Raw genomic sequence first — 16,193 nt, forward strand, 5'->3', positions numbered from 1 at the left:
GAAGACAAACTGATGCTTAATGATTTGTTTGGCACATCGATGAATGATTCGTCGAGGTTTCGACAGTCTTTGTTCAATTATCTGTGGTTTATGTGTTATAGAAAGTGGACTGCTTATTTTCTATTAGTCCAGGGTGCGGATCATACTCTGAAGCTTGGAGCCTCAGATCACTCTGCTGTATCTGATGAGTCAGGAGTGAAACATGTGAAAGTAGAATCTAAATAACATGTTTCTCTTTCCAGGGACAAATATTAAGATCAGACGAAGTTAGGGTGGGGATCTGTAGCAGAGAGATGGGTGTGTATCCACCAAGTGTGTTTTCATTCCTACTTTCCCTCTCCATGTGTTTCTGAGATCACACTAAACGAGGTCATTGGGTCGTTTTCTTGCCGTCCTCATTGTAGACTGACCTCATCCAACCTCACATCCAATCCCAAACGCAGCGTGGAGACCTCACCCTGCTTCGTTTCCAGTGTTTCCAAACAGGAGCCAGAGTTAATGCTTTTAAATGCAGGACAAGCAAATGTGTTTCCCATCTGAGCTTGCCGTGGTTGGCGGCGTAATTACAATTTACTCAGCAATTGTGGGGATTGAGAGTGGGACTTGCAGCATGAGGATAATGAGGTAGCTCGGGCGTCTGCTACTCTCTGATGCTTTGATGGTGTCGCAGTGAAACACCTTCCTCCAGTTAGCAGAGAAACATGATTAGGAAACTCTTGTAAACTCTCCACACATGCACTCTGCAGCATTATTTACCCGGCGTCTTGTATTTGTTGTGTTTGTTGTATTCAGGCTCAGTGTGATAGGACCTGTGTGTCTCACTCGAGGGCACTTTTCTCCTTCTTCCTACTTTCTCCCTTTCCTTTGCTTTTTGATATGAATAAAGCATCACCCAGTTTCCAAACACTTTCTTGATGGGCGCTGTATAGGGCAGAAAACAACTGATTAACATTCAAACTGCTCCTCTAAGAAAGTTATGTGGCTCGGATCGCATCAAATCACCTTTTCAGCGCGCTGCATGAGTGGAGCCTTGAGGAGGGGGAATGAAATAAATAAATACAAAACAAGAGCATTTGAATTCAGAGTGTTCTCGGTGGATGTCTTAAGAGAAAAGTGCTGATTACAAGTGCATAGCTGCAAGCAAAACACTGGAGGGGATGGAGAGATAGAGGAAGATGAAAGGATGGGAAGAGGGGAGGACAATAACTGAGAGGGACTCGTGTCCTTGGGATATAGCAGCGTTTAGCTGCTACGCAACAACACAGTCTGCACGAAGCACAAGGCAAACAACTCGTGCACATGCTGCAGCTTTATGAGGGTTCAAATAATTATCAACTCAAAGTGAACAACATTAAAACAAGCATGGCGCTGACTGATCAATGCAGCGGTTAGGGTTTGTGAGTCTCAGAGGGATTTGGGGCATTGTCAGCAGCTGGATGAACTTCAAAAGGATCTGTTTGGCTGCCACCGTTAAGCCTCTTTTGATTTTTATGGTGAGAATTTTGGATAAAATTCTTATAAAATGTGACCAATGCTTTATCTAACCCCTCAAGAAGTATTACAACAAAACCCACGGGTGAATTTATGAACGTTATTAAACAGTTTTTAGAGGGATAACTGCGGGCGGCGCAGAGTGTATCAGTCAGCGCTCGTGCTCAGTCAGATATCAGCGTGTAAGGATTGAGCCCCCACGCTGCGCTGATGAGATAGTGCAGCTGCTCGTCTTAAAGCAGAATTATGATGAGATTATCTACACTCTGTATGTATGCATAAAGTCATTATCTAATCTGCTTTCAATTTGGTAATCACAGCTGACTTTGAACACATCAGCGCCCCATAGTTAAGCTGCTGCTCTTATTTTTTATTCCTTCTACTATATCTTCACAAAGGCAGACATTAGTAAAACACACACACACATACACACACACACACACACACACACTCGTTGACTCACAGCAACAATCTCTGCCTCTTGAGCTGCTGAAGACTCTCCATAATTCATGAGTCTTAATGGCAGAGCCAGTTATAGAAGACAACAGACGGCATGGAGATATTGAGAGTGATGATTTCCTTTTTGTTTGGAGCGAGCGCAGGTGATCGTTTTAGATTCTGAGCGTCTTTCAAACTTCCCACGAAGATGAATCTTAATTATCAACTGGAACAGAGTATAAAATCTGTTCATCAATGCTTTGCAGTAAATGTTATACTAATGCCGTATTGATTCAGTCAGTCCTGTTTCTCTCGTGATGACCCTTTGCTCCTGTGCCTACCACTTTGATGTTTGGATGCATTCAGGGCAGTGAGTCCCAACCTGTGGGCATAAGGTATTGCAATTGTTTTTTTGTTGTTGTTGTTGTTTTTTTAATAAAATAAAACTCTTCCACTTGTTATACTATACCATTTATAAATAAAAAAAATTAAATACATAAAATAAATACAATAAATAAATAAATAAATAAATTAATTAATAAAATAGAATAAAATAAAACATAAATAAATGAATAAATAAATGAAAAAATAAATGAAAAAATAAAATGCAGTAAAATAAAATAGAAATAAAAAATAGACAAATAAATAGAATAAAAACTAAAATAAATAAATAAAAAAATAATTTAAAAATAAAGCTGAAAAACTGTAATTTTGAAAGTGTTGCAGGATGTTATGGATGCTGTGTTAGTGACTGTGAGGCTTTCAACATGTTTCTCCTGTGTTTAGTTCAGTCCCCTTTAGTTGACCCTCAATAAAAAAGTGCCCTAAGAATACGTTCTATGGCCTCCATGTTTATGGGGCAGGAGGTTGGCAGCAAAAATTTGGGGGACTCAAATGTGGGCCCTGAGTTGGAAGATGTTGGGAACCACAGATTTAGGGTTTAAATGTAAAACAACATCATCAGTAGGTGATGGAAGTCACTGTGTGTCAAAGCTCCTTTAACAGGTATAAGAGGTGGGAAACAACACAACAGATTTTGCTGACACCTCACAAAAGTTTGGCTAAAGCTAAATTACACCAAACCAACATGAAAATACATGACAGGAGTTAACATGCAAGGAGGCAAAGGAAGTAGCCTCCAAATCTTAAAGTGGGGGTATTTATTTTCAATCTATCCATTCATTTTCTACCACTTATCCTGTTCAGGGTCACAAGTTGCTGAATCTGATCCCTGTTGCCTTCAGGTGAGTGGCAGGGTACACCCTGGACTGGCCGCCAGTCAATCACAGACGTACAACCTCTCATGTGCACACTCACACCTACAGGTAATTTAAAATCACCATTAACCTGATTAACCTGAACATGTTAACTCCACACTTTGTCTAAATCAGGATTCAAACTGATAACCTTCTTGCTGTGAGGCAGCAGGTATAGTTCTATTTATTCATTTTTTTTTCTCCCACTTGGGGCTCAGGAAACCCATTATTTCAGCCAACATCTGAAATATTTCATTTTAGCTGCTGTCTCTTTAAGACTCACCACTCCATAAACCCCCTTCTTTCTGATTGGCCAGCCCTGTTGAGGCATGTTGGGGGCAGAGCTGTGCGCAGACCTTGGTGTTTGAGCCCCCCCACACACACACACCATGTAATGAACCAGTTGCTGAATCCTTATGTGATGACCTCATTACTTCAGCAAGTCTTGTGTTAATCTCGCGCTATTCTTAGAAAGTAATATTTTGATCGGTTTACAGATTCAGGGATTACTTCAGCTGTTTGACATTCTGCACATTTAGTCTGAACATCCAGCTTTGTTGTGTTTGTATGTTACTTATATTTATGTTTGAAGTAAGGGAAAGCAGAATACCCCCTCTTTAAAATCAGCAGAAAGACTGGCCCTTAGGTGCAGTGATTGGACCTCCAACGCGACAGACCCTCATGTAATTATCCTTTCATTTCAGGGTCTATTTAAGAACAAGTCAACAGCAGATTTCATTTTGAAGTTAGTTTTTCTTAACCAATATAAATAGGAGTGTTGACTCATTAAATCTTGATACCCAGTCGAATTATCAACTACATTTGATTCAATGGGAAGAACAAATGCAGGATGCTTTATTTTATCATCATCACACGAACTCAAACCTCAGAGCATGGAAGCATCTGCCAGATAAAGAAGGCCTGATTGTGTTAGGTTTCAGTCTTTACTCCAAGATCACGCGTTGGCTCTTAATCCCATCTGCTGTGGGTGGTTTGGTTCTCCTTACATCACACATGCACATGGCGAGGAAAAAAAAAAAAGCAAGATGGCATCAACACATTTAGATAACAGATCTGCCATACGACCAGATGTCTGCTCTGAGGCGGCTCTTAACTCTCATCACACAGTTTGAGGGTTTATCTCTTTGTTTGGGGAAGTGACATATCACCACCTGTTCAAACTCTAAGACAACCCACAGCGTGAGCCGCAATTGTGGCACCAGGTTGTGTGTGTGTTTTTAAAAGTCTGGCTGAAAATTGCCTCCGCAAACGTATAAATCTACACCGGATAAATTGAGAAACATTCCCTTGAAAGCAGAGAGAAATAACGTTCTGAAATATGCCTCAAAGAATTATTTGAATCTGCCGTGGCTGCCTCATAAATTGAGATGATTTGCTTTCTAGTTAAATAAATCTGCGATGACTCTGTTTCTCTTCTAAATGGGGAAATAAAATCCACATTGAGCAGAGGGAGCAGTGAACTAAAGCAGAATCAAGGAGCTGAGAAAAGCAAAGTTTATGGTGGGCAGGAGTGTCGTGAGGAACGAGTGCAGCATTCGCCAAACAAGAGCAGGAAACAGTGCACCCACACATGTGGGTTCAAAGCGTGAGGAGGCTTCAGACGCCGTGTTTTTCTCGTGTTCTCTTCAAGTGGTTTCCACCACAGCGGTACGGAGCAGCATCAGTCTAGATGTAGAGCTGGATATAGACCTAGGTGAGACTTTAATGAGCGTTATCTCAGCGTGAGCTCAGGGCAGCATTGTGTTAAGAAAAAAGGAACTCATGGCAAAGAGGAAGATAATTGTGTAAAAGCACACAGGAAGAAGAGGGCATTGAAATGCTGAATTGACCATGAATACTCCTCTCAGGCTGTAGATTTGCAGCCAACATCTCTCAGGTAGAGAATAAACCGTTTAGGTTTATGATGCTGAGAACAGAATGGGTTTTGAATATTCATTTCTTTGTAAATTGCACCTGGAGATTGGTCTACAGGCACCAGGGTTCTTTAATTCAAGTCACATACAAGGCCCAAAGCACATCCTGATGGGAAAAAGACAGCTGTGAGTTTTTGGTGTATTTGATGTTGGAAGACGATTAGAGAAGATCCTCAAACTTAAAGGTGCAGTGTGTACAGGTCGGCAGATTTTCACTGAACAGAGACAGTGGAAATGAGACATAGTCTTTCTATATGTATGTGAAGTATCTTAAAGTAAGTGAACAATAATCCCCATGAGTTTTCTCTTTATTAAGTTAGAAAAAAGCTTTTGATATTTGTATTATTGTGGGTGCTGTTCATGGAGGCAGACATAACAAACAGCTATGTTTGTCTGAGGCAGATTTTGGGGGATGAAAAGAGCAAAACACGTTCCGAGCCTGGCTGCCAGCCCTAAAATCTACCTGGAAGTCAGGCAGAGAAGAAGAGAGGGGGTGGATGTTTGTTTTCCGTAACAATGTTTATTTGCATTACACTGCATTCTTTATTTTTTATGGTGTAGTCTAACCAAGCAGCAACCTCTGGTCTAAAAAATGAGACAATGTGGTGGGGCTGGACAATTATGGCAAAAATTATAATCACAATTATTTTGATAGATATTGAAATCACGACTAATAAACACAATTATTCATAATTTCAAAACTTGAGTACCTATTGAATTACAACTTGAAAGAACAATCAAAAACATGTCCTTTGCTAGCATAAATGTAATGGCCTCTATTATTTCTTCATGCCTCTGGGAGCTGGTGGGATATGGAGTGGAAATGTAAAGAGTTTCCTTAATGGAAGACTGTGTTGTTGCTGTGGCGCTGGCTGAAACTGACAAGCTAGCACTTTTTCAGCTCTTTTAGTCCTTCAAGACTTGGTCATGACAAATTTTGCAAAAAGTGCCCTTCAGCTGGATGTCTAACGACTTGAAGCCAAAATGCTTCCAGATGACTTAAATAGTCCTACCTTTCTTGTCAACTAAAAGCTCCCTTTCTGCCATGTTTGTAAAATGTTTTCTTCACGTGTTGCTCATCAACAAATGCTTGCTGCTGCTACTACTGCACACGCAACACAGGTGCATTCATGGTGCTTTGGCAGCACAGGACATAACATACACGCCGCTCCTTGCGGCATATTAATCATTTTTCTTTAATTAAAACGTTTTTATGCTCGTAACCGAAATAGAAATCAAGATTAAAATTCAATTAATCGTCCAGTGCTGAAGTGCTAAAATCTGCTGTTTCTCAAGTGTCAGTTGTACAGGAAGTCACAAACACACCAAGCCAAAAAAAAGCCATTTTCACAGCAGAAATTAACCTTGTTACAGCCTGGTTCAAAAAATGTCTCAAATTTTACTTTAACACACACTGTACAGGGGGGGGGGGGTATTTTTCTAACTCGGCAGTTTAGAGGATACTAAGATCACAAGCTTGCCCAATCAGGGGGCACAGCTCAGCCTATGTGACCGGCAGGCGCCCTATAGCCCCGTCACTTCAATATGGCCACGATAGGCAATTTACTTCAAAATCTGTTTCAGAAATAGATGGGTGACGTTAGGGAGAATACGTCCAAACAGTCTATGAGTCTAACAAACTTCAGCGTTTCTCAATCTGAGAGTTTTCTTTCCCCTCTGACAGTCAGAGGTGTGTTTGTGCTTCATTGTTGAAGGCTAGCTCTGTCAAACAGAACATGGGCTCTCAGAGGGTGATGAGGCTGTCATGGAGCTTTCTGCCTGTTGTTTCTGCAGGTATGAGACATGTCCCACAGCATCAACACCCATCAACGTGATGATCGGGATAAATGAGGCCATCTTCAGGATCCTGTTTGATCGGTAAAGGCTGAGTCACTTAGTGATGGGATGTTTTAGCAACAGATGGACTCATTCTGAAATCTGAACGCGCAATGTTGCTTATATTCTAATGTGTACAAACTGCACCTTTAAAAGAAATGATCACAGGAGATAATAACTCCAGTGTGCCCATGAATCAGAGTTTGAGCTGAGACCCCTTCAAGCATCAGCTGTTGAGTGCTTTGCTGTGGCCCCCTGAGGTACGGCTCTGACAAAATGATCTACTAGTCACATTCACACATCTAATGCTCTCGGGCTTTCATCAGTGTGTACCAGCCTGGAGGCTCCACCGCAGCAAACTGCTGCTTTCTGTACTCACCAAACCTCTTGCGGGTCCACCAGTGTGGCTCCTTAAAAGTGGTGAACTTGACGTCAGGGTGCAGCCTCAGTCTGTCGTACAGATCCGTGGTGCCACACTTTGGCTGCCCGATGATGTAGAAATAAGGAAGGCACCGCATGCGGTAGAGTTTCCCATCGTGGTGAAACAAATGTTCCCGGAAAGTGTTCCTCAAGTGCTGAAACACGGTCCGGAAGCGCCTTGAGTAGCGGGCGTACAAGTTTGTCCTGTAAGGGTCCAAAGTGATATTCCCAGAGTACTCCTCATACCAGCAAGGGTTCTTGATGCCAGGAAGGAATTTGTGGGGGATAACGGAAAACATCTGGGAAAGAAAAGAAAGCAATGAACTTCAGAGTCACCATGATGATTAAATTTTAAAAAACACATCAGACGAAGCCTTTTTTAAGCTCTTGAAACGATGGTTCGCGACTGAACACAAACACATTCCTGTCATTTCTCTGATCCCATAAAGGAAGCGCTTTGTTTAAACAATTCTTTTTTTTTTTGTACACAAGCCACTGTTTTGGCAGGTGTAGGAAACCGCCGTCTGTGTGGGTTTCCAGCTGAACATTTCACGACAAGTCAGAGCAGGAGGATGGAGTCTCTGGAGGGACCGGCTCGCAGCAAATTGGCTTTAAATTCACAGACACATTGACACAATCGAGCTCGCTCACACACAGCGCAGTCAGACAGTATTTAGACACGCTGACATCGTGTTTGTTGAGTTCGCTCTGAACTTCAGAGACTTTTCCTCCACTTTTAAAAGACAGGAAGTCATTAGACAGTTCAAATAAACTTCAGGAAAGCCATAATTCTTCATATTTCACTTCAAAACTCTGGATTCAGTATCCACCTGAAGGCTGCAGTCCAGACAACATCAGCAAACACTCTGTATTTACACTCTTCTTCTTCAGCCTGGCCTGTACAGCCAACATCTTCATATTTTCCTTGTTTGGGGTTTTGTTTCCTGTAGTCTGGTCCAGTTAAAACATACTGAGGTCAGGCCGGACTCGGCCAGTCAAAATTTTCCTCTGTTTGGAATAAACAATACTTCTCCTGCCTATGCCAACCAGTCAGGGTCCATCTGTCATTGTTTCAAACTCAATGACTGGGTAACTGGTAGGGACAGAAAACAGTGGATGCATTTATAGATGGGACATATTCTAAAGATGCATTATCTTAGAAAACAAGGCAGTAAAACTGAGCATAAATTAAATAAAGGAGGTCACACCACATTTTTTAATTCTCTGCAGAGTGTGTCATTGTCTGGAGGAAGAAAGGTGGCACGGTTCCTCTATTGTCTTGAAGAATGAGGCAGATAAATGGCTGGGGAACAGTTTTCAGAGACATTATAGTGTTATGATATATTGATATATATTGATTGATATATCAGATGTTGACCTTTAACCTTTGCGACATTTCTTTGTACTACAATACTTATAAACAATTTTTTTGGAGGCCACAGTTACTTTGACCTTTGACCTTACACAAACAACAAGTTCAACTTCTAAATGTGAAATCTAAGCCTTGATCCTTTTATGGTCAGAGTGGATCAGAGGGCTAACGTTAGCAAACAAATCAAATCACATTTTTCTCCACGTGAGATACCCTTGCCTTTTTATGCTAACCAATCAGAGCTAATTATCTTGTTCAATTTAGTTAAAACATAGACTATAAATAAGCACTTAACATAGCTCCAGGGTTCAAGAGTGTCTCAGACCTGCATTCTTTCCAATGGCCAACAGGGGGCAACACCGCTTGTGTCAGCTCACTTGATCCAAATCACTAGAGTACACTTTCTTCCTAAAGTTATGACCTCATTTACTGTAGTCAACTCTTTTAAATACAACACAATCTTGATTTTGCACCTTTGTGTCCCACAGAGGGGTTGTGGCTCAGTAGTAGAGTGGGTCACCTCTCTATCAGATGGTTAGCAGCTCAATGTAAACTCCCACAGTAACACTGAGCCCCATATTGCTCTGTTTCACACAGTCAGCGCTGTGTGTGTGTGATCGTATATTAATTGATGGAATCAGTCTGATGATCCCATATTGTACATCCTCTGACATCAGTGGATGAACCTGGTTTGATGGGTCAATAAGTAAGAGTGATCATCACCAGTGGCGTTTTCTCCCAGAGCCCAAAGAAAGTCATGCTTCCTCTCTTTTTTCAGACTGAAGCTGTGATTTAATGAAAATTCTCCTTTTGACAGTTTTGATAATTCTTCCGTGTTCCGTCACTGTCATCTCTTCCTTATTTCTCTCCTCTACTCATTGAGCATTTTACAATGTGTAAAACAGCGCCCTCCTTAGTGTTATGTGGCGAATGAGTGGTGAAAATACGATATTGCACACTGCTGTCCGCAAGGAGGCCAAGCAGAGCTGGCGTCCCTTGGTGAAAAAAAAAACAAGAATGATTAACCAATAGGGATGGGTACCCAATTAGGTACTTTTATCCGGTACCAACAAAATTCTGGGTACTGGGTACTGATTTACATCAAATCAAAGGGTACCATGTTTAGGTACCTAAACACATCCTTGTGACTGTGAGGGACTAGAGTAGTAGGTGATTTTCCACGCTTATCATAACACATGATTACAAGTTTACATATTAAAGGAGAAATATGTTGAATTGAAAAAAGAAGTATGTTTTATTATTAAAAAACTGATACTTTTTAGCACAGAAACACAAAAAAGTACTGAAATTGGTACCGTTGAGTATTAGTACCGATAGCCAGGTACCGGGTATTGGTACTGTATCGTTCCAAATGTGAAAGGTGCCCATCCCTACTAACCAATCAGATGAGGCTGCGGTCATGACACTGCTCACCTGTGATTGGCCAAGACTGTGTCAAGGGAAGCCACCCCGTCTTTGGCCTCAAACCAATCAAATCACAGTATGTCATCATCAAGCCACTGAATGAAATCAGGGAGATTAGCGCATTAGCAGTGTAATTAAGCGTCCAGTTGTGTATTTGAGTGGACGATTGAGTAAATTAATAAGATATTTAAGCTAAGTCAAGACAAGCTAAGACAATGTACGTGTGTGAATGAGTGAGTGAGGGTGGGAGAGTGAAGGGCGTGTGTCTGTGTTCAAAGTAAGTAAAATGAGCACTCTCTGGGCGCTCTTAACAGGTCATTCTGCTACATGAAATAGCGATATACAAACTCTAACATAGTCTTTTATTTACCCCACTCCCTAAAAATCATACAGATTAGAGGCTTTGTCTCACTTGGCCTCCTCAAAGAAAATCCCCACGCCACACCACTGATCATCACTGACCTTTGTTTATGTGGACTTAAAGCGCCTTTCAGGTATTAGAAGTTTACATTGTGGCTGACATTTGGATCAAATTTCAAGCAATTCCTTTTTGGACTTTCTAAGATATTGCTCTAACAAGAATGCAGATTCAGACACATATGTGGATATGTGCAAACATGCCAGTGCATGAAACAGAACATTTGATCATGAGTCCACAAAATGTGGTTTTGTCCACCCTCCAGACTAAGGCCTTACAGTTTAATTAATTCAAGTTCAAGCTTCCGGACTTCTGTGAGAAAGAAATGCAATAAAAACATCTGTTTTTAGACTTTCTGAGTGTAGTTTATGTGAAGCTACCCAGACCGCCCTGGGAGAGGAAACCAGCTTCATCCTCAGATGTGAGACAAGACGTTTCCAACTTTTGCCCTTTCTCTGCTCGCATTTCAAAGTGTTTTCTGGTGATCAAACACAACGCAGGCCCCGTGTAACTATGACTCACTCACCGCCCGTGAGAGACGGCTACTTTGAGGACAATTAATGCCGGATCCGTCCACAGATGTGGTATTGATTGTCCCGCGGCCACACTCTCCCATTCATTAGTTGGTTCAATAAGAAATTAGTTATGTTGCAAATAGCCCTGGCACAAGCCATTATCATTAGAATTAACAATTAATTGAAGCAGGCTTCGAGGTGAGACGGACACTTTGGGAGAAAGCTACTGGGAACGGCATGTTGGAAGACTGTGGGATGACTTTGAGCTTTAAATCCCATCTGAAAGAAGAAATTGGTAGAGACATATGCAATTATCTGGTGTGACATGAGGTGTTGTACAAGGTTTGCAGAGCAGTTTTATCACTTTATAAATTAAATTAGAAACTGCAACCAGTGGGGAATTACAACAGCGGGGCTGTATTGAACCCTCTGTAGACGACGTGTAGGCACGAATGCTGATTTGAATCACCTTTTCACTGTGCATTTAATTATGCTTCAGACCTACATCTGTGATTGCCAATTAAAAGAGAGATCAATATCACGCCGGGCGATGTTTGTATTATGATTTAATTAGATAGATAACATTGATACGATAAAACGCTGAGGGATTCATAACATTCATCAAACTGATAACGAAATTAAACGTCTGATCAAATTTGCATCATGAAGACACTTTGAAAAAGAAGAAAAAGACTCACATGTGGCTCGCTGTTCACCAGCGCCTTGAGCTCTGGAAGCTGCCGCCTGCTATGAAACTCCACCTTGGATGTGATGGACTTCACCACCAGCTTGATATGTGCATAGTCCTTGACAGAAGACAGGTTGAAGGCGAAAGGTCCCGGGCTGACCAGGCTGCTGAAGTGATAAGGGGATGGCGTGAGGAGGAGACCCTTCTTGTCTCCTGTCAGGATGTACGAAGCCATGATGAGGAACATGACAGCCAGGCCGAACAGGAAGCTGTAGAGACGGATCTTCCGAAAACAACCTAAAGTGTTCCAACGCCTCGGTAGCTCCCGTTTCACCTCCAGGACGGCAAAGAGGTTCATTGGCGTGTCATCCACCTGCAGGATCAGCGGCCTCTTCCGGTAGTCGTCCACCGTGGAGCCCAGCAGGCTGTATTTGTAGTCCATGTGTGTCATGTTGTCAGTTCAGCTGCTCGTCCTGGGTGTCTCTGCTCAGACACAGGGCGACGTTGTGGATTGGGAGCCAGCCAAGTGGGTGGTTTTGTGATGAAGGTATGGCCAAGGGTTGAGGTCCATGATGAGACGTGGAGAACCGCCCCCTTTCTCATCCACTGGCATCAGCCTGGAAAGAGGAAATGGAAGGAAAACTTAGAAATCAGTGTTGACTCACTTTCATAGCTGACATTGCAACTTTCTCAACCACAGAATGATTCAAAGTAACTCTTGGAAAGAGCTGAAAGAAGCATTTTAATCATCTGAACTTTGATGCAAATCGGTGACGAAGACAGACTGATGGTCAAAGGTTTTGTTGCATAATTGCAATTCTGTAACCACTTCTCTGGGACCCAGGCTGACGTTACAGATTGGTACAAAGTACTTGGATCTCCCCCCCTGGTTTTATTGAGGAATTGTCCAGACATTATAAACCACAATCTCAAAGGCAACACAGGGTGAATTTGAGCTATTGATGTCAAAATGCGTCACTAACTCATTGGCTGCCAGCCATTTTCAGAGCATTTTGGCCAGTCTCTCAAGATCCACAGAATGTTGTTTTCTTTGACTATGTAAACACTGAAACTACCAAAGAAGAGTAGACTCTCTTCTTTCATGTCTTTCTTCCTGTTTTTGATCAAAAAATCAGAAGGAACATACTTTTTTAGATAGTGCTTGTCTCTGGAGCTCCATACTTGATGGATCACCATGATGATCATCCATCGTCTTTTCTTACGATCGCACTCTTTCTGTCTGAACTACCACAACATGTTCTCTGTTTGAGTGCTTTCTGACTTCTCACAATGTCTCTGTCATCTCACATCTTCTCACATCTATGCTGATCTCTCATCTAGGGATGGGGACTTTTCACATTTGAAATGATACGGTACAGATGCCCGGTACCTGGCAATCAGCAGGTACTCAACGGTACCAATTCTCTGTACTTTTTGTGTTAATGGGGTAAAATTAATTTGTTTAATAATATATATATTTTTTTCTGTCTAACATGTATTCTTCAGTATATAACCTTGCAATGTTGTGTTCATGTCCAGTATGGAAAATCGCCTACTCTTCCACTCCCTCACAGTCACAAGGATGCGTTTAGGTACCTAAACACGGTACCTTTTGATTTCATGTGAATTGGTACCTGGTACTTTTGACAGAATTTGGTCAGTACCCATTAAAGTACCTTACTCTGTACCCATTCCTACTCTCATCCAAACAGAGCACCACTCCCACTCCCACCTTGTAAACAGTGGTTTACAAGCCTGATATTGATTGACAAGCTCTGCCAGGGACGGACTCCCCCCACTGAAAAATGTCTATAGATGTCAGTGACAGCCAGTGAGTTAAGTAAGGTCGTTCTCTCCGAGTCTTTCCTCGAAGAAATGTTAAATAAGGGGAAAAAATCATGAGGTTATCAGCCAATGGAGCAGGAAAGTCAACAACTTCTATGTTTCACTTTTTCCAGGCCAAACTTGTGATAGTCCCATTGTGTCCATGTTTGGAACATTACTGTAATATACTCAGACGTGCCTTTTGATTGCTTTGTCTACCTGGTGTGTTGAGGATGGAAGCTGATATTTCAACTGGGACATTCCATCTTTCTCTGGAACATTAAACGTGGCCACAAACTTGTACTAAAAGTTAATCATTTCCAACAAATTTTCCATCAAGAGCTTCTCATCACATCCTGAAGTCTTTCTACTCCAGCTAAGACAAACAGAATGTTCCTGACTTCCCCTTCAGGCTGTTTCTGCAGCTGTAGGAATCTAACCTCAGGCTGAACATCTGAAAGATGACCTGAAAGAACATCTACCTGTCTGTTTGAATATAGATGACCTGAAATACCACAAAGGGGCAACACAAAATCCTGGAAATGACAACTCAGCTCAGAGAGTCACACGGAAAATGACACAGTTTTGATTGTGACTAATTATTGAGCAATAATCTCTTCACGCAAGGTTAAACCAATTCCCCAGACTTCCTCTTACACTTCCTGTTTTAATCAGACAGCTCGGAGACACGCTCCCCTGCCACAGTCCATCCTCCCAGTGTATCAGAGTCACAATATGGAGGGAGCGATAAGGAAAGGGGGACGCATTCAGCCTAGGAAGTACGAGGCCACGTGTCTGACTCTCCTGGGGTGGGACACGAATATAAAAGATACCGGGTCTGGACCCGAGAAGGGATTATATTATCAGAAAATGGTATTCCTCGCTGTGGAGTCACATGGATCAACAGCCGTGCACAGATAAAGGGAAGGCCGATGTCTAAAGGGTGAAAGAATGGAGGATCTTTTAATGATAATGCTCCTGCAGCAGGAACGTTGAGTTTTATCCTTGAGGCTTTCTTTGTGTCTGGAGTGGAGCCAACATGATGGCAGAATACAATATGGCATAATGACAAAGAGCCAACAGAGCTGAGGGTCGAGGACGGTTTTTAAAGAATGACTTGGATGTTGGGGAATATGCTTAAAGCCTCTGGTAATACTTCACACCCTCACACTTTGAAAATAGAAGGATTCCGGCATGAGTTTGACGTATATTACACCTGCTGCCTGCTCCTGCCTGCATACATCATAAGATACGAAATGAGTCATCACTCCTCCTCCTCCTCACATCTCCTGATAGTGTCTGCCCCCCAACCAACACCACAACCATCACCGCCGCCGCCCATCGCCTACACCTCCTGCACATCTCTGTATTTGTGAAGCTTGCAGCTGAGCTGATAAGACAGTGGCTGGAGAGCACCTGGCTCCCCGCTCAAGCAGTGTCATTTACCCCCAGCTGTGCCCTCAGCGTCTCGTCCCAGCAGCAGACTCTCCCAGATTCAGGTGGGGGGAATAAACGAGCAGCGGTGTGAAAGGAAAGATTTCCAGCCCTTAAGAAGTTGTCTGACTGCAACTTTCGTCTGAGAAAAAGAGGGTGCTTAAAGAATAAAGTATTCCCTGTGGCTCGAGAGAGGCTGGAACTAGAGTCAGATAAGAACAGAGAGCAGCAGAGAATGAGTGTTTGACTGTACCCAAGACGGGCTTTCATAAATCTGTTCCTTATTTCACTATTTACTTTTCTAATGACTTTGCACTTTTACTTCTACACTGAAGACGGATAACTGGGCTTTTTACCCTTTGAATAGTCACAAAGGCCTGTTTCTTTGGCTTTAAAGGCTCAGTGAGGGCTGTTTCACAGATTGTGAAATACTGTCACTCTTACACTGATGCAACCTGCTTGGTTAAAAGAATCATCAGGGAAAAGATTGGTGATAAACTAAATTTTAGTGCACATGTCTGGGTTAGATTATTCTGGAATAAAGTCAAGTCGCTCTGTAAAATTTGACAGTGAGCAGCACAGTAAAACTAGAGTTGTGTTTTTTTTACACCAGTGCGACCTAAAATTCAGAGATGGGTATTTCATCACGTCCAAAATAAGGCCCTTCTGAATGAACTTGCAATTAATTTATGACGCAAAGCATTCTGGGTACCCTTATTTGATATGAAACATATATTTAAAGAAAACAGTTGTATACAAATGTGCTATTAAGTAAACGTCGTTGAATGTTTTCTTAATTGAAAAGACTGTAATTTAAGATGTCAAGTGACCAGTAGGGGAGCTGTTGCGAGCCTTTGTGAAATGGTTGAGTTATATATATTTGTCTATGGATAACAACTTTCACCACTAATGCAGAACTCAACAGCTGTATGGGTAACTGGCAGAGTGGTAATAATAGATGGCACTATAGGGAGCTACACATCTGCATAGGAACTGCCCATTGCTGAATGCAATCAAAGTTCTCACTTGGGGACACAGTGTAAACTTTTTTTTTTTTTTTTTTTTTTTAACCCAGATTGTATTTTATGTATTGCAGCAATTTTTAACCCTCTGATGCATGAAATATGAAAGCATCTGTCAAG

At 41.9% G+C, this 16,193-nt stretch overlaps 1 protein-coding gene across 1 annotated transcript in view; it reads right to left on the reverse strand.

Annotated features, from left to right (window-relative positions):
• The window catches only part of chst15 (carbohydrate sulfotransferase 15), a 69,330-nt gene that overhangs the window by 16,957 nt on the left and 36,180 nt on the right, over positions 1-16,193 (reverse strand). The window contains exons 2-3 of the mRNA XM_074663303.1: positions 11,804-12,410; positions 7,335-7,674 (exon numbers count right to left, since the gene is read on the reverse strand). Coding sequence (XP_074519404.1) covers positions 7,335-7,674; positions 11,804-12,244 — 781 coding nt within the window. The 5' untranslated portion in view covers positions 12,245-12,410. The remainder of the gene's footprint in view (positions 1-7,334; positions 7,675-11,803; positions 12,411-16,193) is intronic.

Source organism: Halichoeres trimaculatus, unplaced genomic scaffold (genome assembly GCF_033239565.1).
Source record: "Halichoeres trimaculatus isolate MK-OKI-2021-1 unplaced genomic scaffold, fHalTri1.1 fHalTri1_scaffold_23, whole genome shotgun sequence".
In the NCBI taxonomy this organism is placed as follows: Eukaryota; Metazoa; Chordata; class Actinopteri; order Labriformes; family Labridae; genus Halichoeres; species Halichoeres trimaculatus.